The sequence below is a fragment of the Oncorhynchus kisutch genome, linkage group LG7 (genome assembly GCF_002021735.2).
Source record: "Oncorhynchus kisutch isolate 150728-3 linkage group LG7, Okis_V2, whole genome shotgun sequence".
Classification (NCBI taxonomy): domain Eukaryota; kingdom Metazoa; phylum Chordata; class Actinopteri; order Salmoniformes; family Salmonidae; genus Oncorhynchus; species Oncorhynchus kisutch.
Genome location: NC_034180.2, coordinates 29,557,867 through 29,585,591, shown reverse-complemented (window position 1 = coordinate 29,585,591; position 27,725 = coordinate 29,557,867). Strand labels below are relative to the sequence as shown.

At 42.9% G+C, this 27,725-nt stretch overlaps 2 protein-coding genes across 15 annotated transcripts in view; both read right to left on the bottom strand.

Moving 5' to 3' along the window:
• Window positions 1–14,220: 14,220 nt before the first annotated feature.
• Window positions 14,221–19,319, bottom strand: LOC109893724 (XK-related protein 6-like). The gene is made up of 5 exons (XM_031828219.1): window positions 18,585–19,319; window positions 18,047–18,496; window positions 15,429–15,634; window positions 14,913–15,330; window positions 14,221–14,790 (listed from the first exon to the last, which is right to left on the bottom strand). The coding sequence occupies exons 1-5, from the start codon at window positions 18,785–18,787 to the stop codon at window positions 14,298–14,300; spliced, it is 1,770 nt and encodes a 589-aa protein (XP_031684079.1). The 5' UTR covers window positions 18,788–19,319; the 3' UTR covers window positions 14,221–14,297.
• Window positions 19,320–26,626: 7,307 nt separating this feature from the next.
• Window positions 26,627–27,725, bottom strand: part of LOC109893722 (transmembrane protein KIAA1109 homolog) — a 117,273-nt gene continuing 116,174 nt past the window's right edge. For all 14 annotated transcript variants that reach the window (XM_031828829.1, XM_031828827.1, XM_031828831.1 and 11 more), the window contains one exon: window positions 26,627–27,652. In XM_031828829.1, the coding sequence (XP_031684689.1) occupies window positions 27,418–27,652 (235 nt within the window). In that variant the 3' untranslated portion in view covers window positions 26,627–27,417. The remainder of the gene's footprint in view (window positions 27,653–27,725) is intronic.

The window sequence follows — 27,725 nt, the reverse complement described above, 5'->3', positions numbered from 1 at the left end:
CACATTGTATCATTATTTTTCAAAATGGTTAGACTCCACCCCCACCCACTATCGCTTCCCCCTACCTACAGCTGAAGTCGGAAGTTTACATACACATGCGTTTTAATTACTCCAACCTGTTTTTCAACCACTCCACAAATTTCTTGTTAAACTATAGTTTTGGCAAGTCGGTTAGGACTTGCCATCTACTTTGTGCATGACAAGTAATTTTTCCAACAATTGTTAACAGACAGATTATTTCACTTATAATTCACTGTATCACAATTCCAGTGGGTCAGAAGTTTACATACACTAAGTTGACTGTGCAGCTTGGAAAATTCCAGAAAATGAAGTCATGGCTTTAGAAGCTTCTGAGAGGCTAATTGACATCATTTGAGTCAATGGGAGGTGTACCTGTGGATGTATTTCAAGGCCTACCTTCAAACTCAGTGCCTCTTTGCTTGACATCATGGGAAAATCAAAAGAAATAAGCCATCACCTCAGAAAAAATTGTAGACCTCCACATGTCTGGTTCATCCTTGGGAGAAATTTCCAAACGCCTGAAGGTACCACGTTCATCTGTACAAACAATAGTACGCAAGCATAAACACCATGGGACCACGCAGCCGTCATACTGCTTAGGAAGAAGAAGCGTTCTGTCTCCTAGAGATTAACGTACTTTGGTGCGAAAAGTGCAAATCAATCCCAGAGCAACAGCGAAGGACCTTGTGAAGATGCTGGAGGAAATGGGTACAAAAGTATATATCCACAGTAGAACGAGTCCTATATTAACATAACCTGAAAGGCCACTCCGCAAGGAAGAAGCCACTGCTCCAAAACCACCATAAAAAAGCCAGACTATGGTTTGCAACTGCACATGGGGACAAAGATCATACTTTTTGGAGAAATGTCCTCTGGTCTGATGAAACAAAAATAGAACTGTTTGGCCATAATGACCATTGTTATGTTTGGAGGAAAAAGTGGGTGCTTGCAAGCCAAAGAACACCATCCCAACCGTGAAGCACGGGGGTGACAGCATCATGTTGTGGGGGTGCTTTGCTGCAGGAGGGACTGGTGCACTTCACAAAATAGATGGCAACACGAGGAAGGAAAATCGTCATGATTTTGCCATTTAAAGGCAATGCTACCAAATACTAATTGAGTGTTTGTAAACTTCTGACACACTGGGAATGTGATGAAAGAAATAAAAGCTGAAATAAATCATTCTCGCTACTATTATTCTGGCATTTCACATTTGTTAAAATCAAGTGGTGATCCTAAGACAGGGAATTTTCACTCGGATTAAATGTCAGGAATTGTGAAAAACTGAGTTTAAATGTATTTGGCTAAGGTGTTTGTAAACGTCTGACTTCAACTGTATGCTTAATCATTACAATTGATTAATATAATTGACAGGTTTGTGTGTGTAGCTAGGTTTCCATCCGGTAGGTGGCAGATTTTCATGCAAATATTGTAAAATCCGCATAAAACAATATGTACATTTTCCCACCAGAGATGTGTTTTCATCAAACGGACTTATTGCTGATTAAAGGATATGCGTGATGAAGTAAAGCACATACAAATAGTTCCCATGCACCTAATAAAAAATACAAGTTAAATGGGTTTCCATCTGCTGTTACTGTCATAGGCTACTGGTCTTTTTCCTTTCGGGCATGGTTTTGTTTGCTATTGAATGAGCAATGGATAACTGGTGGCCTAATATCTGTTGTGTAGAGGTAATAAACCAGTTATGTCAGAAAAATAGAAAAATGCTCTGCAATATGATTATGATTTAGGTCTATATAATAAAAGTAAAATAAATATATTTAGGCAACATGCCCTGTGAGATGTTCCTACCAACGGCAAAGGCGTCTGGTTTTCATTAGACCTACGTTTGAATGATTTTATTAGCCTACCATTATTATAATTCCTGTGTGTCAAACTCCTACATTTCCCCCAAAATAACAATATTTGCTTGCAATACAGTTGATCAACCACTAGAAGTTGTGCATATGCCATTTCTAAGATTTGCGTGGAGATATGCACATTTTCCTATCAAGTTCAAAATGGATAAATGCCAACATTTGCGGAAAAACTGGCGCACGCAAAGTTGAGTCTTTTTTTGTGCACACGCACCTTTAGATAAATGAGGCCCCAGGAAACCAACAAAATAAAAGAACCACACACATTTTGGAAAATCTTCAATTCACTCACAACATAATGTATTAAAATGAAAGATACAAAATGTTATTAGATATGGACTCATGTAACATTTGTGTATTGTTCAGATTGAACTATGTTTTAAAATATGGTTTTTCTTATGTCTTATTACCAATATCACTATAGGTAGGAACTACTAGTATATCATAGTATGTCAGAATTGTCACAGGTTAATAGTCTTTTCAGGAGGTAATGTAACAGCAATAACCCATCCCACAACAACATCAAGTTTAGTGTGACAATCTCCCAACATTAGCTTCAGAGGGGTATGCCACCAAGCAAGATCAATAAGTTAGCCAGCTAAACTTTGAACCCTCCTGAACAAACCCACATACAGCATACCCAGGACAACAACATCACAGTCCTACTAAGCATTGTGTTCATCATTCTCATTTAGTTTGGATATTCTAAATGACGTAAAAACATAAATCAGCAGTATGTAGTTAGAACCAAAAGAGATAGGGGCAACGAGAGTACCTTAAAACCTTTTACGGCTGCTGTCCCTGTACAGGGACCAAATCAGCGGAAATTTCAAAGCGCCAACTAATAGTACTCGATACAACTCAAACTTTCATTAAAACACACATGCAGGGTACTCAATTAAAGCTACACGCGTTGTGAATCTAGCCAACATGTCAGATTTGTAAAATGCTTTTCGGCGAAAGCATGAGAAGCTATTATCTGATAGCATGCAACCCCCGAAATAACCAAATGGGATGTAAACAGAAATAATTAGCGTAGCCGGCGCTACACAAAACTCAGACATAAAATATAAAACATTCATTACCTTTGACGAGCTTCTTTGTTGGCACTCCTATATGTCCCATAAACATCACAATTGGGTCTTTTTTTCGATTAAATCCGTCCATGTATACACAAAATGTCCATTTATGAAGTCCGTCTGATCCAGGAAAAAGCACCTTTCTAAAACGCAACAGCATTTTTTTAAATTAAAAAAGTTGCCTATAAACTTTGACAAAACACTTCAAACTACCTTTGTAAACCAACTTTAGGTATTAATAAACGTTATTAATCGATCAAATTGATCACGGGGCGATCTGTATTCGATAGCAGCAAGTCTTGAAATCATCGTCCATATTCTCCCTTTCATAACTTCCTTCGGTGGACCCCAAGACAGGAAGTGCCTATTCGTCATCCCACCAAGGATAAACTACAACTGAATTGCCAGTACTGGGGACATCGTGTGGAAGCTGTAGGCATTGTAAACGGGGTTCTATCTATTTTCCCTTGCCATAGACAATACAGAGACTGGCGGATGGATATTTTGTTTTTGTTTTTGGTGAACCTTGCGATTTTGTCTCCTAAACACGTTCTGTTATAGCCACAGACATGATTTAACCAGTTTTAGAGACTTCAGAGTGTTTTCTATCCACACATACTAATCATATGCATTTACTATATTCCTTGCATGAGTAGCAGGACGTTGAAATCTTGCGCGATTTTTAACAAAAAGCTGCGAAAATTCGCGGCCTCCCTAACAGGTTTTAAAGATATTTACAAGCAAAACAAATACTTTTAGATTAAAATATAAAAGGTTTCTAGTGGGTCCTGTGAGTTCAAATGAAATTATGACTTTTCATGTCATACATTTTATGTCAACCCTGTACAATACAACAATGTTAAGTTTGGTAAAAGGTAGACTCATCAATATGACGTCATCATACACAGAGGTGTGATTTCCAAATCTGTCACTCTTGTTGCTTCTCAATGTGTACCTTCCCTTGAGACATGTCCCCATTAGACAGAGTGATAGTGGCAGTCTGCAGAAATACATTTTACGGTTGATTTCTGTAAGCAGGAAGTTGACCTGTATGATGATGTCATATAGCAGAGTATACCTTTAACCTGCTCTGTGCTTATAAGAGCTGGCTCCAGGGTAGCCTGACAGACTAATGTCCTGACCACCAGTTAGAATGACTCACTGACTGACTTTAAAAAAATGTTATATACAGTGCCTTGCGAAAGTATTCGGCCCCCTTGAACTTTGCGACCTTTTGCCACATTTCAGGCTTCAAACATAAAGATATAAAACTGTATTTTTTTGTGAAGAATCAACAACAAGTGGGACACAATCAGGAAGTGGAACGACATTTTTGGATATTTCAAACTTTTTTAACAAATCAAAAACTGAAAAATTGGGCGTGCAAAATTATTCAGCCCCTTTACTTTCAGTGCAGCAAACTCTCTCCAGAAGTTCAGTGAGGATCTCTGAATGATCCAATGTTGACCTAAATGACTAATGATAATAAATACAATCCACCTGTGTGTAATGAAGTCTCCGTATAAATGCACCTGCACTGTGATAGTCTCAGAGGTCTGTTAAAAGCGCAGAGAGCATCATGAAGAACAAGGAACACACCAGGCAGCTCCGAGATACTGTTGTGAAGAAGTTTAAAGCCGGATTTGGATACAAACATCCCAAGGAGCACTGTGCAAGCGATAATATTGAAATGGAAGGAGTATCAGACCACTGCAAATCTACCAAGACCTGGCCATCCCTCTAAACGTTCAGGTCATACAAGGAGAAGACTGATCAGAGATGCAGCCAAGAGGCCCATGATCACTCTGGATGAACTGCAGAGATCTACAGCTGAGGTGGGAGACTCTGTCCATAGGACAACAATCAGTCATATATTGCACAAATCTGGCCTTTATGGAAGAGTGGCAAGAAGAAAGCCATTTCTTAAAGATATCCATAAAAAGTGTCATTTAAAGTTTGCCACAAGCCACCTGGGAGACACACCAAACATGTGGAAGAAGGTGCTCTGGTCAGATGAAACCAAAATTGAACTTTTTGGCAACAATGCAAAACGTTATGTTTGGCGTAAAAGCAACACAGCTCATCACCCTGAACACACCATTCCCACTGTCAATCATGGTGGTGGCAGCATCAGGGTTTGGGCCTGCTTTTCTTCAGCAGGGACAGGGAAGATGGTTAAAATTGATGGGAGGATGGATGGAGCCAAATACAGGACCATTCTGGAAGAAAACCTGATGGAGTCTGCAAAAGACCTGAGACTGGGACGGAGATTTGTCTTCCAACAAGACAATGATCCAAAACATAAAGCAAAATCTACAATGGAATGGTTCAAAAATAAACATATCCAGGTGTTAGAATGGCCAAGTCAAAGTCCAGACCTGAATCCAATCGAGAATCTGTGGAAAGAACTGAAAACTGCTGTTCACAAATGCTCTCCATCCAACCTCACTGAGCTCGAGCTGTTTTGCAAGGAGGAATGGGAAAAAATGTCAGTCTCTCGATGTGCAAAACTGATAGAGACATACCCCAAGCGACTTACAGCTGTAATCGCAGCAAAAGGTGGCGCTACAAAGTATTAACTTAAGGGGGCTGAATAATTTTGCACGCCCAATATTTCAGTTTTTGATTTGTTAAAAAAGTTTGAAATATCCAATAAATGTCGTTCCACTTCATGATTGTGTCCCACTTGTTGTTGATTCTTCACAAAAAAATACAGTTTTATATCTTTATGTTTGAAGCCTGAAATGTGGCAAAAGGTCGCAAAGTTCAAGGGGGCCGAATACTTTCGCAAGGCACTGTAAATACTGAACAAAAATATAAATGCAACATGGAAAATGTTGGTCCCATGTTTCATGAGTGCTGGGGACAATAAAAGGCCACTAAATATATGCATTTGTGTCACACAACACAACGTTACAGATGTTTCAAGTTTTGCGGGAGCGTGCAATTGGCAAGTTGACTGCAGGATGTCCAACAGAGCTGTTGCCAGAGAATTGAATGTTAATTTCTCTATCATAAGCTGCCTCCAACGCCGTTTTAGAGAATTTGGCAGTACGTTCAAGCGGCCTCACAACCGCAGACCACGAGTAACCACGCCAGCCCAGGACCTTTCACATCTAGTTTTTTTCGCATAGGAGAGGGGATGTCCTCTTGGGAGAGCTGCATCAGACAACAGGTCAATGGCACCATCCCAGGGGCGATGGGGAGACAGGCGTGTAGCCTGGGTCTTAGAAAAAACGTGGTGCAGATCCTGGTACTCCTCCGGTAAATCCACTTGAGGAACACAGTCCGGACTTTCCACCGTAGCGGTGTTGACAGACACCACAAGACACCTCCCCTGACACTCCTGCGACCAACCCAGCAGTCTCCTATCGGACCAGGAAATAACTGGATGCAAACTCAACCAGTCTATAATCAAGAAGGTGATCTGTTCTGAATGAGTGTCCTGGGTCAGCAAAGAAACAGGAACAGTAATGTGATGTATGAGCCCTGTCCTTATTGGACGATTATCCAGGGATCGAACCGGAATGGGTGACTGTAGGGGAACCAAAGGGATGCGTAATGCTGTGGCTAGTGCAATATCTTAAAAAATCCTGGCAGTTCCGGAATCAATCAGAGCTAACGGGAGTGAAGGGCGAGAGTACTCAGGGAATTTAACAGGAAAACACACTGGTTGATTTGACAGACAAGGAGAGGAGACCTTGCCTCCTACCTGGGTTAGCGCAGGAGAAGTCCTTGGCTTGTCAGCTCCTTGCCTCCTAGTGTATAAAGAGCAGGTCGGGGAGAAATGACCCCTTTCCTCACAATAGAAGCAGAAGCCCAGATTCCTCCTTCTCCTATGCTCTGCCGAGCCGAGCCCACCACGTGCCGAGCCCACGACGGAGCAGGTGTAGCCATGGGCTCCGGATTCCTCGCAGGTTTACTTCGGGACTACAGGAGGTTGTCCAACCGGATCACCATGCTGATGAGCTGGTCAAGTGACAGGTTGTCATCACGGCAGGCTAACTCCAGCTGTACCTCCTCCCACAGTCCGCTGCGGAAAACGGTACCAGAGCCAACTCATTCCATCTGGTGGAAGCCGCGATGGTCCGGAACTCCAGGGTGAACTCCGAGGCTGTCCTAAGCTCCCTGGCGTAGTCGGAATAGACGCTCACCTCCCACTCGGCCCTCCATAGGATGATCAAAGACCGAGCGGAAGAGAAGGGTGAAGCGCTCGTAGGACTCAACCTCGGGTCCGCCAGTCTCCCAGACCGCGGCACAGTCCAGAGTCCGCCCGGTCAGTGCCGAGATGACGGTGGCAACCCTGTCTCTTCCGGAAACATCCTCGGCGTAGAGAGCGATGTACAGGTTGTATTGTAGAAGGAACCCCTTGCATCTTGCTGGCGCACCGTCAAAGCGCTCCGGGAGGGACAGGGGTATTCTGTGGATCGGCGCCAAGAGCAGGATGGTTGCCAGCACACTGTCCATGGCGACCCCAAGTCTCGAGAGACAGTCCTCGTGGTGCTGTACTGTCCCTACAATGGTCGCAAGCTCGGCCTTCCCTGCTGTCTCCATATGTTGGGTCGATTATTCTGTCACGCTGTTATAAAGGATTTGGAGACATGCAGGGAAGGAATACATCATCTGGGTTTTTAATAAACCCAAAACAAACACGTATAGAAAACACTGGGATGTACCCAAACAAAAGAGCGAGGGTAAACCTCGTAGGACGATACGGGATGAGACCCGAAATACACAATACACAAAACATGCAGCACAAGCTGAGACAACGCATAGGTACTCACACGACCAATGGACATGGGAACAATAATCAACAGCCCAATGTGCAAACAAAGGGCAATTTATACAAATACAATCAGTGAGGAATTGGAACCAGGTGTGCGTAATGACACAGTTCAGTGCAGCCTAGAAGGCCGGTGACCTCGACCTCCGGAACTGGTAACAGAATGAGCAGCAGTAGGGGGTGGATCCGTGGCATTATCCTCTGCAACAGAGGTAATTCCGGGTCTTCCTTTCCTGTGGCGGTCCTCATGAGAGCTAGTTTCATCATAGCACTTGATGGTTTTTGCGACTGCACTAAAAGTTCTTGAAATGTTCCGGATTGACTGATGGACTGTCGTTGGAAAGAAAGTTCACAAAATAAATTTTAACAAGGCACATCATTGAAATGCATTCCAGGTGACTAACTCATGAAGCTGGTTGAGCAAATATCAAGAGTATGCAAATCTGTCATCAAGACAAAGGGTGGCTACTTTGAAGAATGTCAAATATAAAATATATTTTTTATTTGTTTAACAGTTTTGGGTTGCTACATGATTCCATATGTATTATTTAATAATGTTGATGTCTTCACTATCATTCTATAATGTAGAAAATAGTCAAAATAAAGAACAACCCTGGAATGAGTAGATGTGTCCAAACCTTTGACTGGTACTGTATAAACTAGATTTTGATGTGAACCTGCATCAATACAGCCTCATCTCTGAACTGATTGCGTCTCAGAATTTGGGCACAAAATGAGACCCTTCTGTTACCTTAGACCCAGAACAGAAACAGAGAGAGGTTAGAAGTCAAATGTAGAATGCTGAGTTCACTTGTGACTCAAAAAGCATACCCTCAAGTGTATTATTGCTTTAATAAATTAAGTTAATATATATTTGCACCATATGAAATTCATATATATTTGTCCACCAATAAGTTAATACATATTCATACACATTTGCACCAAAATTAAGTTAACAAATGAATTTCACATACATATTAACATAATGTATATTCTGTATTTGCACCATATGAAGTTGATCAGTGGAAGGCTTAGTGTTGATTGGTGGAGGGATTGTCAGGTGAATTTAGGTCGGATAAAGGTATCTGTTACCATGACAACCTCAGATATGAGGTTATCAGAAAGAGCACGACATATCCCGTAACTACATGACAGACAATCATATCTGTTCTACATAATACATTTCTATCTTAAAGTTCTGTAATTTTGTACCCTTCTGAGCAGACAAACAAGCAAACATAACAGACTGCTGAACTCACAGCTCAGTCACAACACACATAGTACACACACATCTCTGTATATTGAAATATACACTGAGTACAGAAAATCTTTCCATGACATATACTGACCAGGTGAAAGCTATGATCCCTTATTGATGTCACTGGTTAAATCCACTTAAATCAGTGTAGATGAAGAGGAGGAGAAAGGTCAAAGAAGGACTTTTAAACCTTGAGTCAATTGAGACATGGATTGTGTATGTGTGCCATTCAGAGGGTGAATGGGCAAGACAAAATATTTAAGTGCCTTTAAACGGGGTATGGTAGTAGGTGCCAGGCACACCAGTTTGAGTGTGTCAAGAACTGCAACGCTGCTGTGTTTTTCACAACCAACAGTTTCGTGTGTGTATCAAGGATGATCCACCACCCAAAGGACATCCAGCCAACTTGACACAACTGTGGGAAGCATTGGAGTCAACATGGGCCGGCATCCCTGTGGAACATTTCGACACCTTGTAGAGTCCAAGTCCTGACAAATTGAGGCTGTTCTGAGGGCAAAAGGGGAGGCAACTCAATTTTAGGAATGTTTTGTACACTCAGTGTATACACATCCAGTTATCCAAACTGAAGAGAATATAAACTCACAGCTAGAAGATCGCTTTCAAGCAGCTATTTATATACAGTGCCTTGCGAAAGTATTCGGCCCCCTTGAACTTTGCGACCTTTTGCCACATTTCAGGCTTCAAACATAAAGATATAAAACTGTATTTTTTTGTGAAGAATCAACAACAAGTGGGACACAATCATGAAGTGGAACGACATTTATTGGATATTTCAAACATTTTTAACAAATCAAAAACGGAAATATTGGGCGTGCAAAATTATTCAGCCCCCTTAAGTTAATACTTTGTAGCACCACCATTTGCTGCGATTACAGCTGTAAGTCGCTTGGGGTATGTCTCTATCAGTTTTGCACATCGAGAGACAGAATTGTTTTCCCATTCCTCCTTGCAAAACAGCTCGAGCTCAGTGAGGTTGGATGGAGAGCATTTGTGAACAGCAGTTTTCAGTTCTTTCCACAGATTCTCGATTGGATTCAGGTCTGGACTTTGACTTGGCCATTCTAACACCTGGATATGTTTATTTTTTAACCATTCCATTGTAGATTTTGCTTTATGTTTTGGATCATTGTCTTGTTGGAAGACAAATCTCCGTCCCAGTCTCAGGTCTTTTGCAGACTCCATCAGGTTTTCTTCCAGAATGGTCCTGTATTTGGCTCCATCCATCTTCCCATCAATTTTAACCATCTTCCCTGTCCCTGCTGAAGAAAAGCAGGCCCAAACCATGATGCTGCCACCACCATGTTTGACAGTGGGGATGGTGTGTTCAGGGTGATGAGCTGTGTTGCTTTTACGCCAAACATAACGTTTTGCATTGTTGCCAAAAAGTTCAATTTTGGTTTCATCTGACCAGAGCACCTTCTTCCACATGTTTGGTGTGTCTCCCAGGTGGCTTGTGGCAAACTTTAAACGACACTTTTTATGGATATCTTTAAGAAATGGCTTTCTTCTTGCCACTCTTCCATAAAGGCCAGATTTGTGCAATATACGACTGATTGTTGTCCTATGGACAGAGTCTCCCACCTCAGCTGTAGATCTCTGCAGTTCATCCAGAGTGATCATGGGCCTCTTGGCTGCATCTCTGATCAGTCTTCTCCTTGTATGAGCTGAAATTTTAGAGGGACGGCCAGGTCTTGGTAGATTTGCAGTGGTCTGATACTCCTTCCATTTCAATATTATCGCTTGCACAGTGCTCCTTGGGATGTTTAAAGCTTGGGAAATCTTTTTGTATCCAAATCCGGCTTTAAACTTCTTCACAACAGTATCTCGAACCTGCCTGGTGTGTTCCTTGTTCTTCATGATGCTCTCTGCGCTTTTAACGGACCTCTGAGACTATCACAGTGCAGGTGCATTTATACGGAGACTTGATTACACACAGGTGGATTGTATTTATCATCATTAGTCATTTAGGTCAACATTGGATCATTCAGAGATCCTCACTGAACTTCTGGAGAGAGTTTGCTGCACTGAAAGTAAAGGGGCTGAATAATTTTGCACGCCCAATTTTTCCGTTTTTGATTTGTTAAAAAAGTTTGAAATATCCAATAAATGTCGTTCCACTTCATGTTTGTGTCCCACTTGTTGTTGATTCTTCACAAAAAAATACAGTTTTATATCTTTATGTTTGAAGCCTGAAATGTGGCAAAAGGTCGCAAAGGTCAAGGGGGCCGAATACTTTCGCAAGGCACTGTATACACTACCGTTCAAAAGTTTGGGGTCACAGAAATGTCCTTGTTTTTGAAAGAAAAGCAATTGTTTTGTCCATTAAAATAACATCAAATTGATCCGAAATACATTCTAAATGTTGTAAATTACTTTTGTTGCTGGAAATGGCAGATTTTTTATGGAATATCTACATGGGTGTACAGAGGCCCATTACCAGCAACCATCACTCCTGTGTTCCAATCGCATGTTGTGTTAGATAATCCATCCACCTGGCAGGTGTGGCATATTAAGAAGCTGATTAAATAGCATGATAATTACACAGGTGCACCTTGTGCTGGGAACAATAAAAGGCCACTCTAAAATGTGCAGTCACACAACACAGACCATGTGTAACCACGCCAGCCAAGGACCTCCACATCCGGCTTCTTCACCTACGGGATTGTCTGAGACCAGCCACCCGGACAGCTGATGAATATGTGAGTTTGCACAACCGAAGAATTTCTGCACAGAATGTCAGAAACCGTCTCAGGGAAGCTCATCTGCGTGCTCGTTGTCCTCACCAGGGTCTGGACATGACTGCAGTTCGGCATTGTAACAGACTTCAGTGGGCAAATGCTCACCTTCCATGACCACTGGCATGCTGGAGAAGTGTGCTCTTCACACGTGAATCCTGATTTCAACTGTATCGGGCAGATGGCAGACAGTATGGCGCCATGAGGGTGAGCGGTTTGCTGATTTCAATGAACAGAGTGCCCCATGGTGGCGGTGTGGTTATGGTATGGGCAGGCATAAGCTATGGACAACGAACACAATTGCATTTAATCGATGGTAATTTGAATGCTCAGAGATATCTTAAAGAAATCCTGAGGCCCATTGTCGTGCCATTAATCCATCACCTCATGTTTCAGTAAGATAATGCACAGCCCAATGTCACAAGGAACTGTACACAATTCCTGGAAGCTGATAATGTCACCCATTAAGCATGTTTGGGATGCTCTGCATCGACGTCTATGACTGCGTGTTCCATTTCCCGCCAATATCCAGCAACATCGCACAGCCATTGAAGAGGAGTGGGACAACATTCCACAGGCCACAATCAACAGCGCGATCAACTCTATGTGAAGGAGATGTGTCGCGCTGCATGAGGCAAATGGTAGGCACACCAAATACGGACTGGTTTTCCATGCCTCTAGCTTTTTTTTAAAGGTATCTGTGAACAACAGATGCAGATCTTTATTCCCAGTCATGTAAAATCTATAGATTAGGGCCTAATTAATTTATTTCAGTTGACTGATTCCCTTATATGTACTGTAACTCAGTAAGATCTTAGAAATTGTTGCATGTTGCATTTATATTTCTGTTCAGTTTAGGTCTCAGAGCCGGTGATGTCACCGAACGCTACAAGCACGCACCGCTGACTAGCTAGCCATTTCAAATCGGCTACATGTGCGCACATGTATATAGAGTTGAAGTCGGAAGTTTACAAACACCTTAGCCAAATACATTTAAACTCAGTTTTCACAATTCCTAACATTTAATCCTAGTAAAAATTCCCTGTTTTAGTTCAGTTAGGATCACCACTTTATTTTAAGAATGTGAAATGTCAGAATAATAGTAGAGAGAATGATTTATTTCAGCTCTTATTTCTTTCATCACATTCCCAATGGGTCAGAAGTTTACATACACTCAATTAGTATGTGGTAACATTGCCTTTAAATTGTTTAACTTGGGTCAAAAGTTTCGGGTAGCCTTCCACAAGCTTCCCACAATATGTTGAGTGAATTTTGGCACCTTCCTCCTGACAGAGCTGGTGTAACTGAGTCACTCCAATACCTTGACTTTGTTGTCCTTAAGCCATTTTGCCACAACTTTGGAAGTATGCTTGGGGTCATTGTCCATTTGGAAGACCCATTTTCGACCAAGCTTTAACTTCCTGACTGTTGTCTTGAGATGTTGCTTCAATATATCCACATCATTTCCTCCTCTATTTTGTGAAGTGCACCAGTCAAAGCAGCCAGTCACTTCATCAAAGCACCCCCAAAACATGATGCTGCCACCCCCGTGCTTCACGGTTGGGATGGTGTTCTTCGGCTTGCAAGCCTCCCCCTTTTTCCTCCAAACATAACGATGGTCATTATGGCCAAACAGTTCTATTTTTGTTTCATCAGACCAGAGGAAATTTCTCCAAAAAGTATGGTCCTTGTCCCCATGTGCAGTTGCAAACCATAGTCTGGCTTTTTTATGGCGGTTTTGGAGCCGTGGCTTCTTCCTTGCTGAGTGGCCTTTCAGGTTATGTTAATATAGGACTTGTTTTCTGTGGATATAGATACTTTTGTACCTGTTTCCTCCAGAATCTTCAGAAGGTCCTTTGCTGTTGTTCTGGGATTGATTTGCACTTTTTGCACCAAAGTACGTTCATCTCTAGGAGACAGTCTAGAGACTAGTCTCCTTCCTGAGCGGTATGACGGCTGCGTGGTCCCATGGTGTTTATACTTGCGTACTATTGTTTGTACAGATGAACGTGGTACCTTCAGGCGTTTGGAAATTGCTCCCAAGGATGAACCAGACTTGTGGAGGTCTACAATTGTTTTTCTGAGGTATTGGCTTATTTCTTTAGATTTTCCCATGATGTCAAGCAAAGAGGCACTGATTTTGAAGGTAGGCCTTGAAATAAATCCACAGATACACCTCCAATTGACTCAAATGATGTCAATTAGCCTCTCAGAATCTTATGAAGCCATAACATCATTTTCTGGAATTTTCTAAGGTGTTTAAAGGCACAGTCAACTTAGTGTATGTAAACTTCTGACCCACTGGAATTGTGATACAGTGAATTATAAGTGAAATAATCTGTCTGTAAACAATTGTTTGAAAAATTACTTGTGTCATGCAGAAAGTAGATGTCCTAACCGACTTGCCAAAACTATAGTTTAACAAGAAATTTGTGGAGTGGTTGAAAAACTAGTTTTAATGACTCCAACCTAAGTATATGTAAACTTCCGACTTCAACTGTATGTATATGTATATGTGTGTCAGAGAGAAGACTCGTACTGCAGTAGTTCATAGAGCAGAGATCTGTCCCTGTATCGAATGCCTGCGGCTGCAGGTGTCAGGTACTGCAGTAGGTTGATGGTTCTTCGCAGCCGTCTGTCCACGTAGTGAGCGTCCCAGGCCGGGTAACGTTTCCTGGGCATGTCAATCTTTATCAGAGGACCCTCGAAATGGCGTGAGGTGGGGGGCTCTGAACGCACCTGGAACACCGGCAGACAGCTGTCTGCGATGACGTCATCACTGTGGGAAGGGGTGGCCAGATGGGCTGGGGTTGGCGTGGCGGAGGGGGGCAGGGGGTTACCCCACAGCAGCTCGTCACAGCAGGTTGAGGCCGGGGTGGGGTGTGTGTGAGAGGGGTGGAGAAGGCCGTAGTATAGAAGCATCACCAGTACTCCACCCGCAAAGGACAGGTAGACACCACACAACGCTGGCACCGCGTAGTTGTCTGTGTCTGCATGGTCACGATACACATACCTGTAACACACACACATGCAACTATTATGATATGCACGCACACACATTTGTCTCTGCACTGATTAAGATAGGTACACCTATTAGATGATAAAACACATAGGTGTGTCTGTCTGTCTACATACCACAGTCCGGTGAGAAGTGTATTCTCAGCCAGTACCACAGAGTAGTAAGCAACCATGCGTCCCCTGGTGTGTCCCTCCTTGACGTTGAACCAACAGAAGATGTAGACGATCCCCACCACCATGTTAAATAGCACCTCCTCCCAGCGAGACATACAGAAGTCTGTTCCTCCATGCACCACCCACAGTGCCATGCCACACCAGTGGAGCACCACAAAGATGCCAAAGTACAGGTGGAAGAGGGAGGCGAAGAGGGCGAGAGAGAGAACGCGGGAGGAGATGGTGAAGAGGCGCCAGAGAAGGTGGAGAAGGGCACCGCGGTAACTCAGACTGCGCTGGTCGTCCCTGGAGTCACGCAGGAGCTTGTGGTACGAAGCCAACACCCAGGATAGAGACAGAAGAGAGCCTAGACTAGATATACCTAGAGAGAGAGGGATTGATTCTCATCTTGGTAATGCTAGTTGAAGAGTGAGTGTGTGTGTAATGTGTACTGTGTGTGAACTGTGTGTGTATACGTACACTGTAGAGTCTCAGCCCGGTTCTGCTGTATCATAATACAGAGCTGTAGTACTAGTTGAGGAGCTGACTCCAGGAAGGTCTCCAGTAGCCGCAGCATGTTGACGTCTGCATACTCAAACATCATGGCCCAGTAGAACCTCCTCTGGGCCTCCTTAAGCTCCTTCATACGGTGGGACTGGATACCCAGGTACAACGTACGGATATACCTGGGGGTCAGAAGTTGGAGGTGAGACGTCAATCATCATGGTCCCTGTAATACCGCCATCATGGCCCAGAGAGAGAGAGAGATAGAACCTGTTTGAATGAATAATATCAATTACGAAGTGCCCCAGGCTGTGGGTGTGTGTGTTTGTGTGTATGCATGTGCGTAGTCATGCTCATACAACCATCTGGGCTGCATCATATGAGCAAATTTCATATGACATCAATAATTCACTGGCCACTTAGAAACACACACATGCAGACACACATTTCACCAGAGAAACCTGAAAAATGCCACTTCACAACAGAGGAAGAGGAGAGAGAGAACTTATTGATTTGTGTTTAATTTGCGTAAAAAGTTTGTTGTTATCCATCCTTTCACTCTCTCGCTCTCTCCCTCAGTCCCCTCCCCCTTCACTACTGTTATGTGTGTTTTCTTCCTTCTACTCCGTCGCTCCATCTCACAGTGATCTATCTCAATCAGACTGAACCATTCCACACACATACACCACTCTTTGGGACAGGCCACACAATTAGGGGAAGTGTTACACATGGGCACACAGGCAGACACACACCACTGGGGAGGAGCAGGGTTGTTATTTTCACTGTGAGCCTTTATAAAAGCATGCAAGAAACCACACAACCCGGTGTGTGTGTCAAACAGTCATACAGGTGTCATCCAGTCAGTCAGAGCCCTCACGCCACCATGTATTTGAATGCTCAGTGCCTTACTAGACAAACGTGGACGGTCCAAACGCTCCTCAGACAACTCTCATTTACAAATCACTGAGCTGCCTCCCAACCCCCATCACACACACACGCATGCACACCCGCTCTTAAACCCACTCAACATCTCCCTCAGGCACCTAGGCCATTAAAGATTAATCTGAAAGAGAGTGGGAGTGAGAGAGGGTGTGTGTGTGTGTGTGTGTGGTGCGTGCGGTGCGTGCGTGCGTGCGTGCGTGGCAGGTAGCTTACTGGTAAAGAGTGTTGGGCCAGTTACTAAAAAGGTCGCTGGTTCAAATCCCTGAGACGAATAGGTGAAAAATCTGCCATTGTCCTTGAACAAAGCACTTAACCCCCAATTGCTCCAAGGTCGCCATCAATAATGGCTGATCCCTGGCCGTGACCTCACTCTCCAAGGGTGTCTCAGGGGGACTTGGGATATGCAAAAACTAATTTCCATTTCGTACCTCACACTTACAGGTTACCCACTTTGACATGCACTGAAATAGGACAAACATAAACACCCCCTATTTCGATCTTAGACTTTCACTCACACAAAAGCAAAGCTATTCACGTCTCACCATCTTAAAAAAACATGCCCCTTTCAAAAAATTTAGAACTAAGAACAGATATAGACCTTGGTTCACTCCAGACCTGACTGCCCTTGACCAGCACAAAAACATCCAGTGGCGGACTGCAATAGCATTGAATAGTCGATCCTCGACTTTCGTCGATGTCATCCACAAAATAGCTTCCAATACTCTACTCAGCAAATTGGATGCCATCACAGTGCCATCCGTTTTGTTACCAAAGCGCCTTTTACCACCCACCACTGCGACCTGTATGCTCTAGTCGGCTGGCCCTTGCTACATGTTCCTCGCCAGACCCACTGACTCCAGGTCATCTATAAGTCTATGGTAGGTAAGGTCTGCCTTATCACTGGTCACGATAACAACACCCACCCGTAGCACGCGCTCCAGCAGGTACATCTCACGGGTCATCCCCAAAGCCAACACCTCCTTTGGCCGCCTTTCCTTCCAGTTCTCTGCTGCCAGTGACTGGAACATAAATCGCTGAAGCTGGAGACTTACATTTCGCTCACTAACTTTAAACATCAGCTATCTGAGCAGCTAACCGATCACTGCATCTGTAAATAGCCCACCCAATCTACCTACCTCATCCCCATATTGTTTTTATTTACTTTGCTGCTCTTTTGCACACCAGTTTCACTACTTACACACCATCATCTGCTCGTCATCATCTGCTCATCTATCACTCTAGTGTTAATCTGCTAAATTGTAATTACTTTGCTACTATGGCCTATTTATTGCCTTACCTCCTCATGCCATTTGCACACACTGATTATAGACTTTTTTTCTATTGTGTTATAGACTGTACGCTTGTTTATTCCATGTGTAACTTTGTGTTGTTGTTTCTGTCGCACTGCTTTGCTTTATCTTGGCATGGTTGCAGTTGTAAATGAGAACTTGTGCTCAACTAGCTTACCTGGTTAAATAAAGGTCAAAAAATAATAATAATAATAATAAAAAATATTATCTAAGGGAGGTAAACTGCAAACATAGATGCATGCAGGCAAACTCACATAAAGTGTGTGTGAGGCGAGGTGAACATGTGGTCTATTGTATGGACAGTAGAGGAGGAGAGAACAGGGTGACATGCTCTGTCCTTACCTCCAGACCTGTCCCAGCTGTAGAATGTGTATGGTGATCTGCCACAGCCACACTGAGGCCACTCTGACCCGGTCTGACCCGGGATAAATCCATCTTTGTTCAGCTGGACCTCGCCTGGTCAGCTTTTCTCTCTCTCCTCCCTTGCTGCAGTCCACTGTCCCCAGCCAGGTTGTCAGACACTCTCCGCTGTAGTCCTGGATGAACCAGCGGAAGCTCAGGATCTGAACTACCATCGACGGCACCAGTACAAGAAAAAGCGTCAGACCAAACCACAGATAGTCCTGTCTGGTGTAGTAGTCCGCAGCGAGAAGTAGGTCTGTTCCCACATCCCAAAAGAAGACGAGAAGAGCCAGGATCAGCCAGAGGCAGTCCAGCCACAGGCCCTCCTCTGGCGGGCAGCGAGTCTCCCTTAAATCGTTACCCCTGCCAACTCCGGTCCCTCCAATTCCTCTATAATAGGAATGATCATAATAATAATGGTAAAAGGGTAAAAATGAGAATAGCAGAGACAATTATCATACTACACACACACACTTACCCAGTAGTGTCCTCCCCCAGCAGGTTTCCCAGGCAGTTGGAGCGACAGCCCCAATAGCAGACCGCAGAGTGGCAACAGAGACAGATGTGAATGGCTGCAGATTCCAGAGGCTGACAGTCTCCCTCTGTGTCTCCATCAAACACCCCCTCCCCCACACCCTCCCCCATTCCTCCCCATCCCCCTCCATCAGACTGAGCGGCCATGTTACTCCCGTTCCTTTCGTCCCGAACCAAAACACACCCTCCTCCTCTGATCCCACTTCACTTTCCAAATACCTCCTGTCCCTCCTCAGCCGCTGTGTTTCTGTCTCTGACTCTCCCAGGGAGCGAGGAGCCATCAGAGCCTGTCACTGCACGACAGCCTCCTCTCCATCCCTCCTCCCCTTCCTCCTCTCTAGGAAACACTCTATCCCCTCTCATACCAGGTGCTCCTCGCGACCAGCGGCAGCTGTGGAATCCGTTCCTGTTCCTCTTCTCCTCTAGCCTCTCTTCATCCCCCTCTCTCTCTCGCCCTCTGCATCTCCTGCATGGCTGACTCACCACGGTCATCTAGGGAGACAGTGGCTTGTTATGAGTTAATGCAGCATCTTCCAGCTAACAGACCTGTGTGTGTGTGTGTGTTGAGAAGTAATTGTGTGATAATCTAATGAATTAATCCTCATCCATGTGGAGCTGTGGTAACAATTCAGCCTTCCACCGCCTGCTTCTCTGACACACACACACCACAGCATCCTATGAGCCGTCTGCTCCTCCCCGCTGCTTGAGCCCTCTGCGCTGCTAAACTCAATACACTCTGCCTCCTAGTGGTAAATCTAGATACAACATCTACACATCTATACACACACACACTCTCTCCAACCCCCCTCTCTTCTCTCCCTCAGAAGGCTTCTGGCCAACAGCTCAGCCAGCCTAATCACCCATAACATATGTGTGTGTGTGTGTGTGAGATCTGCCAGAGTAAGGGGAGTGGAGAAGAGATGGAGAGAATGAGGGAGAGAGAGGAGTTAGATATGAGTGGGAGTTGGGAGAGAGTGTAAGGGGTAGAGGAGGAGCAAATATAAGTATTTAAAAATTAGAGGGATGAGGGAGGGATGAAGCACAAACCAGCCTACTCACTTTCTGCCTCTCTCTTTCCGTGTCCACTGGAGATTAGCATCGATGTTGCCATGACTACCATCCCAGTGTGGCTGAAGGGGAGTGTGGTAATTTGGTTTCTGTGAAGGAGAGAGTAAGAGAGAGAGAGATGGAGAGAGTAGGAGAGGTAATTGGTTGTAATTTATTCTAAAATCAATTTCTCCATGTTTTTCCTAATGTGGATCAGATACAAACCATACTAGTCTATTGGCTACAGGGACTCTTATGCAATATTTGCATATTTCATAATGCCAACAAAACGCTATATCAAATTGGACTGAGGGAGAGAGGAAGATGCACTCACTTGGGATTAACATAATGAGTGGTCATTAGAAGCGGGATTGTATGTGACCCTAACCCTAAGCCTCCGGAGCTCCTCCCTCTTCTGTTGCTTGGCAATCTACTAAGCTATATGTAATTGTTTTAAGGTCATACAAAGGATAATTTAGCTATTTGATTTTGAATTTTAAGACCCCTTGAAGTATCAAAAACAAATATATATGTATACTACCGTTCAAATGTTTGGGGTCACTTAGAAATGTCTTGTTTTTGAAAGAAAAGCAAATTTTTGTCCATTAAAATAACATTAAATTGATCAGAAATACAGTGTAGACATTGTTAATGTTGTAAATTACTTTTGTTGCTAGAAACGGCTGATTTTTTATGGAATATCTACAGTTGAATATCTAAAGTTTACATACACTTAGGTTGGAGTCATTAAAACTAGTTTTTCAACCACTCCACAAATTTCTTGTTAACAAACTATAGTTTTGGCAAGTCGGTTAGGACATCTACATCTAATTTTCCAACAATTGTTTACTACAGATTATTTAACCTATAATCCACTGTATCACAATTCCAGTGGTTCAGAAGTTTGCATACACTAAATTGACTGTGCTTTTAAAACAGCTTGGAAAATTCCAGAAAATGATGTCATGGCTTTAGAAGCTTCTGATAGGCTAATTGACATCATTTGAGTCAATTGGAGGCCTGTGGATTTATTTCAAGGCCAACCTTCAAAATCAGTACCTCTTTGCTTGACATCATGGGAAAATCAAAAGAAATACCTCAGAAAAAAAATTGTAGACCTCCACAAGTCTGGTTCATCATTGGGAGCAATTTCCAAACACCCGAAGGTTCCACGTTCATCTGTACAAACAATAGTATGCAAGTATATACACCAAGGGACCACGCAGCGGTCATAACGCTCAGGAAGGAGACGCATTCGGTCACCTAGAGATGAACGTACTTTGGTGCGGAAAGTGCAAATCAATCTCAGAACAACAGCAAAGGACCTGTGAAGATGCTGGAGGAAACATGTACAAAAGTACCTATATCTACAGTAAAACGAGTCCTATATCGACATAACCTGCTCCAAAGTCATCATAAAAAATCCAGACTATGGTATGCAACTGCACATGGGGACAAATATCGTTATTTTTCGAGAAATGTTCTCTAGTGTGATGAAACAAAAATAGAACTGTTTGGCCATAATGACCATCGTTATGTTTGGAGGAAAAAGGGGGAGGCTTGCAAGCTGTGAAGCACGGGGTTGGCAGCATCATGTTGTGGAGTGCTTTGCTGCAGGAGGGACTGGTGCACTTCACAAAATAGATGGCATCATGAGGAGGGAATTCTGTGGATATATTGAAGCAACATCTCAAAACATCAGTCTGGAAGTTAAAGCTTAGTCGCAAATGGGTCTTCCAAATGGACAATGACCCCAAGCATACTTCCAAGGTTGTGGCAAAATGGCTTAAGGACAACTAAGTCAAGGTATTGGAGTGGCCATCACAAAGCCCTGACTTGTACTCTGACAAAATAGATGGCATTAGAGTACAAAAATCAGTTAACCACCTAACTGAGGAACTCAATGTAACCTTGCGCAATACCCTAGATGCAGTTGCACCCCTAAAAACAAAACACATTTCTCATAAGAAACCAGTTCCCTGGTATACAGAAAATACCAGAGCTCTGAAGCAAGCTTCCAGAAAATTGGAACGGAATTGGTGCTACACCAAACTGGAAGTCTTAGGACTAGCTTGGAAAGACAGCACCATGCAGTATTGAAGAGCCCTCACTGCTGCTCGATCATCCTATTTTTCCAACTTAATTGAAAATAAAATAAGAACAAAATGTATTTTTATTACTGTCGCAAAGCTAACTTAAAAGCAGCATTCATCAAGAGAGGATGGCTTTCACTTCAGCAGTGATTAATTATATATATTTTAAAGTGATCATATTACTCCAGTGCTAGCCTCTCTACACTGTCTTCCTGTTAAGGCAAGGGCTAACCTGAAAAGCATTACATGGGCTTACTCCTATCTATCTTTCCGATTTGGTCATGCCGTACATACCTACACATACGCTATGGTCACAAGATGCAGGCCTCCTTACTGTCCCTAGAATTTCTAAGCAAACAGCTGGAGGCAGGGCTTTCTCCTATAGAGCTCCATTTTTATGGAATGATCTGCCTATCCATGTGAGAGATGCAGACTCGGTCTCAACCTTTAAGTCTTTATTGAAGACTCATCTCTTCAGTAGGTCCTATGATTGAGTGTAGTCTGGCCCAGGAGTGTGAAGGTGAACGGAAAGGCTCTGGAGCAACGAACCGCCCTTGCTGTCTCTGCCTGGCCAGTTCCCCTCTTTCCACTGGGATTCTCTGCCTCTAACCCTATTACAGGGGCTGAGTCACTGGCTTCCTAGGGCTCTTTCATACCGTCCCTAGGAGGGGTGCGTCACTTGAGTGGGTTGAGTTACTGATGTGATCTTCCTGTCTGGGTTGGCGCCGTCCCTTGGGTTGTGCCGTGGAGGAGATCTTTGTGGGCTATACTCGGCCTTGTCTCAGGATGGTAAGTTGGTGGTTGAAGATATCCCTCTAGTGGTGTGGGCGCTGTGCTTTGGCAAAGTGGGTGGGGTTATATCCTTCCTGTTTGGCCCTGTCCGTGGGTGTCATCGGTGTCTCCTGACCCCTCCTGTCTCAGCCTCCAGTAGTTTATGTGTCGGGGGGTTAGGGTCACGTTGTTATATCTGGAATACTTATCCTGTCCTATCTGGTGTCCTGTGTGAATTTAAGTATGCTCTCTCTAATTCTCTCTTTCTTTCTCTCTCTCGGAGGACCTGAGCCCTAGGACCATGCCTCAGGACTACCTGACATGATGACTCCTTGCTGTCCCCAGTCCACCGTGCTGCTGCTCCAGTTTCAACTGTTCTGCCTGTGATTATTATTATTTGACCATGCTGGTCATTTATGAACATTTGAACAGCTGTTTGGGGTTTTAGGCTGGGTTTCTGTACAGCACTTTGAGATATCAGCTGATGTACGAAGTGCTATATAAATACATTTGATTTGATTTAGACCTATACAGAACAGAATGAGGTATAAACAAACAATATTTATTGAATGTAATATTTTCTATAGAATCTTAAGATAAGTGAATATTAACATAAATAAGAAATTGTAGAAGATATAAAATGTAGAAAATAATCAAATATAACCCTGAGCTTTGGCTCTGCCGCCTGGTAATTAGTCCAGGCCTCACAATATTATACAATTAACTTTGTCTACACAATGTAAACATAAGCCTATAGGCTATGGCTGCAGCTATACGTCTCAAAATACTAAAATAAAACCTATACAGCTGTGTGATTAACTTTGGTTCCCTCTACAGCCTGGGCATTTTCACCGGTCTATATGCAATGTGTGGGAGAAATTGAGAAAGTATGTCACATACTGTCGTTAGTGAAGCAGTCCTTTATACAAATGCACTTCTGCCATAAAATCTTAAATGTTACTAAGTGTGTAAACATTTGAATGTTTGAATTAAAATCTTACCATCAAAATATTCCTCTTCTGCACTTTCTTGAGGCAAAATCATCAATGATGTCATCATAGGACATGTGTTTCCCCATGTCATGATTTATGCTCATGATGGCCAGACCACTCAAAATGTTCCTGTAACATGGAAGACCTCAGATAGCTTTTGATGAGCTTTCATTTTGAAAAGCTCCTCTCTGCCGATGCTACTGTTACTGGTAGAGTGACTGCAATTCCAAGGGCTATCCAAAGGTTAGGATAGAGTTCCTCCTGGTTTTCTTAAAGAGAAAGGAAAGCAGATCAAAGGCAGTCATCTTATCTGATGGCAGATCAGGTGAATTCTGAATCTCGTGTGCCAGATCCATTCCACTGATGTCACAGTCATCTCTGAAGGTTAGAGTGTTTTCAACTTCCATGCAGTGAGTCTTTAAAGATTCACTGGACATCTGAGAGAAAGTTCAGCAGCACTCCATATTTGGTTTTCACCTGGTTGAGCGTTTCAAATCTCTCATCCATGGATGTCACAGCAGAGTCGACCACAATGTTGAAGTAGTTTACTTTTTCAGTGCATCAGTCACTGGTTCATCAGGAGCCTCATAGCTGAAATGCTGCTTGCTGTTTGTCAGTCTCTTCTCTTTCAGAACAGCCTCCACATTATTTCTTCACAAATGCTTTTGGCTGTTGTCCTGGCCTCAGAGAATCCAGTTTCCTGGTATGTATTGAGGGAGGCCTTTGCATTTGAGATTAAATTCACTGCGAGATTAAATTCACTGCGATATCCAACTGCATTGAGGCGGACTGGAGGAGCTTGTTCACCTTGTCATTTTCATTATCTCACACCATACGACACAGCAAATCAAGAAGAGGTGGGACCCAATTTCCTCTGCAAGTGCATGTGCCTCACCTTTGGCTACAGGATTGTTGATCGTCTGTCTGGCTTCCAGTAATGCCTCCCTAACCTCAGAAGCCTGATACCTGATTGCATGAACAGTTTGGAGCCTACTCTCCCATCTTGTGTCACTCCATGACTTCATGGTTATGTTCACGTGTTTCTTCAAAACACTCAATCTTTGTGTGCCCGCTGAAAAGAAAGTGAAGAGCTTTTGCACATCCCCAAAAAACCCAACTGCATCTTTTGAAGATTTGGCAGCATCTGCAATGACAAGGTTAAGAGTATGTGCTCCACATGGGACGTACACAACTCTGGATTTTTTTTGCTGAGCAGTCTGGCTTTACTCCTAGGTGCTTGCCCTTCATGCCGGCCCCGTTATTATAAGCTTGCCCTCTGCAATCTTCAAATGGAAACTTCAGCTCGTTCAGCTTATATTAGATGACAGTGGACAGATTCAAGCCTGTTGTAACCTCAACATTCACAAAGCCGAGGAAGTGTTCCTTGATATCTGGCTTTCCCTTTAAAGCCACGCTTCTCAGAAAATTTGACATTTGCTCCTGGTGACTAATGTCAGGTGTACAGTCCAAGATAATGGAGAAGTACTTTGAGTCTCTTACTTGAGTCACTATTGCTTCCAGAATCTTGTCACTAAAAATCAGCTCATTCTGTGTGCTCTTCCCAATGTAATGAGCATGTGTTTCTTCATCTTTAATTTTACTGAGATGATTTTCCATAACGGTGTCAAATTTTGGCAGTAATTCAACCTCTTTTAGGAAGTTTCCATTATCTGGTTGGAAGTTTGTCTGATGAACACCTGAATGCTAGGTTTCTTTCAGCCAGAGACTGGGTGATACTTATGCCTCCTTTAAGCCTCCAAAATTGTCATTTGTATCTGGTCAAGAGTCTGTCCCCGATTTAGGCGCAGATCAAGTTCTCTCCACTTAATCATATTGTCTGTGTGTTCAGGACTACCCTCATGGTGTTTCAGAATGGTGTTGAGATTTGACTGGTCATTCACACCTTCCTTTATTATTTTGTAGCCTTTTGTAGAGAAGCTTACAGCAAAAACAATACACAGCGTTTTAGTATGAAAGCAACAAGAGACATGTCTTATGTAGGGAAATCGGGAACCTGACATGTCTCTTGTTACAGGGAAAAGGTAGGATATTGGTATTTAGGTTTGTTATTCAGTTTGTGTGCCTTATCGATAAGGCATCTGATTCTGCATCAGAAGATTGAGTGATAGTGTTTCTTCGAAGTTGATAAATATGACTAGTTTTCTTCATTTAGACACTTTTCATACATAAACCATGTATCTTGTTATCAGAGACTGCGTGGCCTAATGGATAAGGCATATGATTCACGATCTGAAGAGTGATGGTTTGAGTACCTTTGTGGACCATTTATCTACTGTTGTTAGTTAGAACACACCATGTAGCCTAATGGAGTCCGACTTTCAATCAAAAGACTTAGGTTTAGAGTCCCTTTGTCGTTGTTTAATTTAACTAGCTGTCCCTCATTTAAACAATTTCCCTACTTAAAGAAAACCCCACCCAAAAACGATCTATTGGTATTTGTTTCATTAGTACATTATTGACATAGTCCCAAAATGTTTTACTTGTCAGCAATCAAGTTTTCAAGATGCGTAACTTTCAAAATACAGAAATTAGCCCCGAATGATTTCTGTATTTTGAGTTTGCATAACTGTAGCAAAATATCTGCAGGATAGTCTGAACAGAACCCACAAGAGGTCTTGAGTGTTGTATAACTTTTCTCTCTCGCGCACGCACACAGTTATCGGAGGCCCAGGTAAAATGGTGCAGCAATATCAGTCAACATCACAAAGCAAGTCCACCTTTTCCATGGCTTAATTCTGCCAGTCTTTTCTTTCCTTACCAACGCACAATCAAAAATGAAAAAAATAAATAAAATACACAGCACTAAACAAATGGGAACTTGCCTCATAATGAGGAGATGTGAGTGAGGAGATACGACTGAGGTAGTGAAATTAGGCAGGCTGATACAAAGATCTGGATCAAAGCCACTGGAATATCTTTCAAAAGTTGAAATACTTCATGTGGAATTAGCTAAGAAAACAAGGTAAAGCATAATTAGAGAGCAACACAACTTCTGTCACTTGCCTCAAATCTAGGAAATCTGAGAAATAACAGTAGGCTATGTAAGACAATGAAGTCAGATGTAAAATAGGATGGCAATGATTTTATTATGTTAAGAAATCAACACATTTAAGAAATTCACAGTTATTTTATATACACTGGTCTATTGCACATATTAAAAAAAACAGGCTTGACACACCCAGCACACATGGGTTATAGACTATACATTTCAGATACCCATTAAATTAAGATAAATAAAAAAAATTAACCATTGTTTATCGTTACAATACATCTTATCACGTTTTAGATTGACCTAAGTGGATCTGAACGATCCAATGCTTTTTTGTTAACAGGAACCATCTTCAAAAAACATTGTCATTGGGATGAATTGAGAAAAACTGATGATATTGCTCTTTCCAACCTTACCATGCGTTTGTTCCATTGTAAACAAAGCACAGGCAATGATTTAGAAGTGCCCCCCACAGGAAAAGTTAATGAACCTCCAAAGAAGGATAATAAACAATGTCTTCAATTTGTTCTGATAACACCATATAAAGCATGTATAACATATAATCCATGTTGGGGTTTTTCAGGGTTATCATTTCAAGCAGCCAAATAAGACCTCACTTACTACTTTGTTCAAAATATACATAAAAACAGTGCAAAACTTTCAGTCAAAACCCATAGTGGCATGCACCACTGTAAACATCTATGCTTAAATGCACACGGCTTAGCGGTAAATGCACCTATGACAAATGCACAGTAGTCAAGGAAATATCCAGTGTTTCCAGTTATCCAGTGTTTTGTTCATTGAGGATTTACTGTCTAACCTCCAGCTTTTAAAGTGTTGTGTTAGAACATATGGCTGTATGAGTTAGTGCTCGTCTTTGTCTCGTCCCATCTTCTCCTTCTTCTCCTTCTTCTCCTTCTCGTCCTGCAGGGCCGTGCCAAGTTTCTTGATGAGGACAGAGAGGACCTTGTCCAGGGGGTCCATCACCCCCCTCTGGAGCCATTTGGGAATTGTAGTCCTTGCGTGGTGGAAGCCTAGCTTCTGCAGAATGTAGTCCACGCCGACAGGATCGATCTTCCGTCCTGTCCAGGAGATGAGCCTACGGAAATTGATAATTAAGACTGAGTCAAGAAACCCACAGATGTATGGACAAAAGGGTTTACATTTAGGGT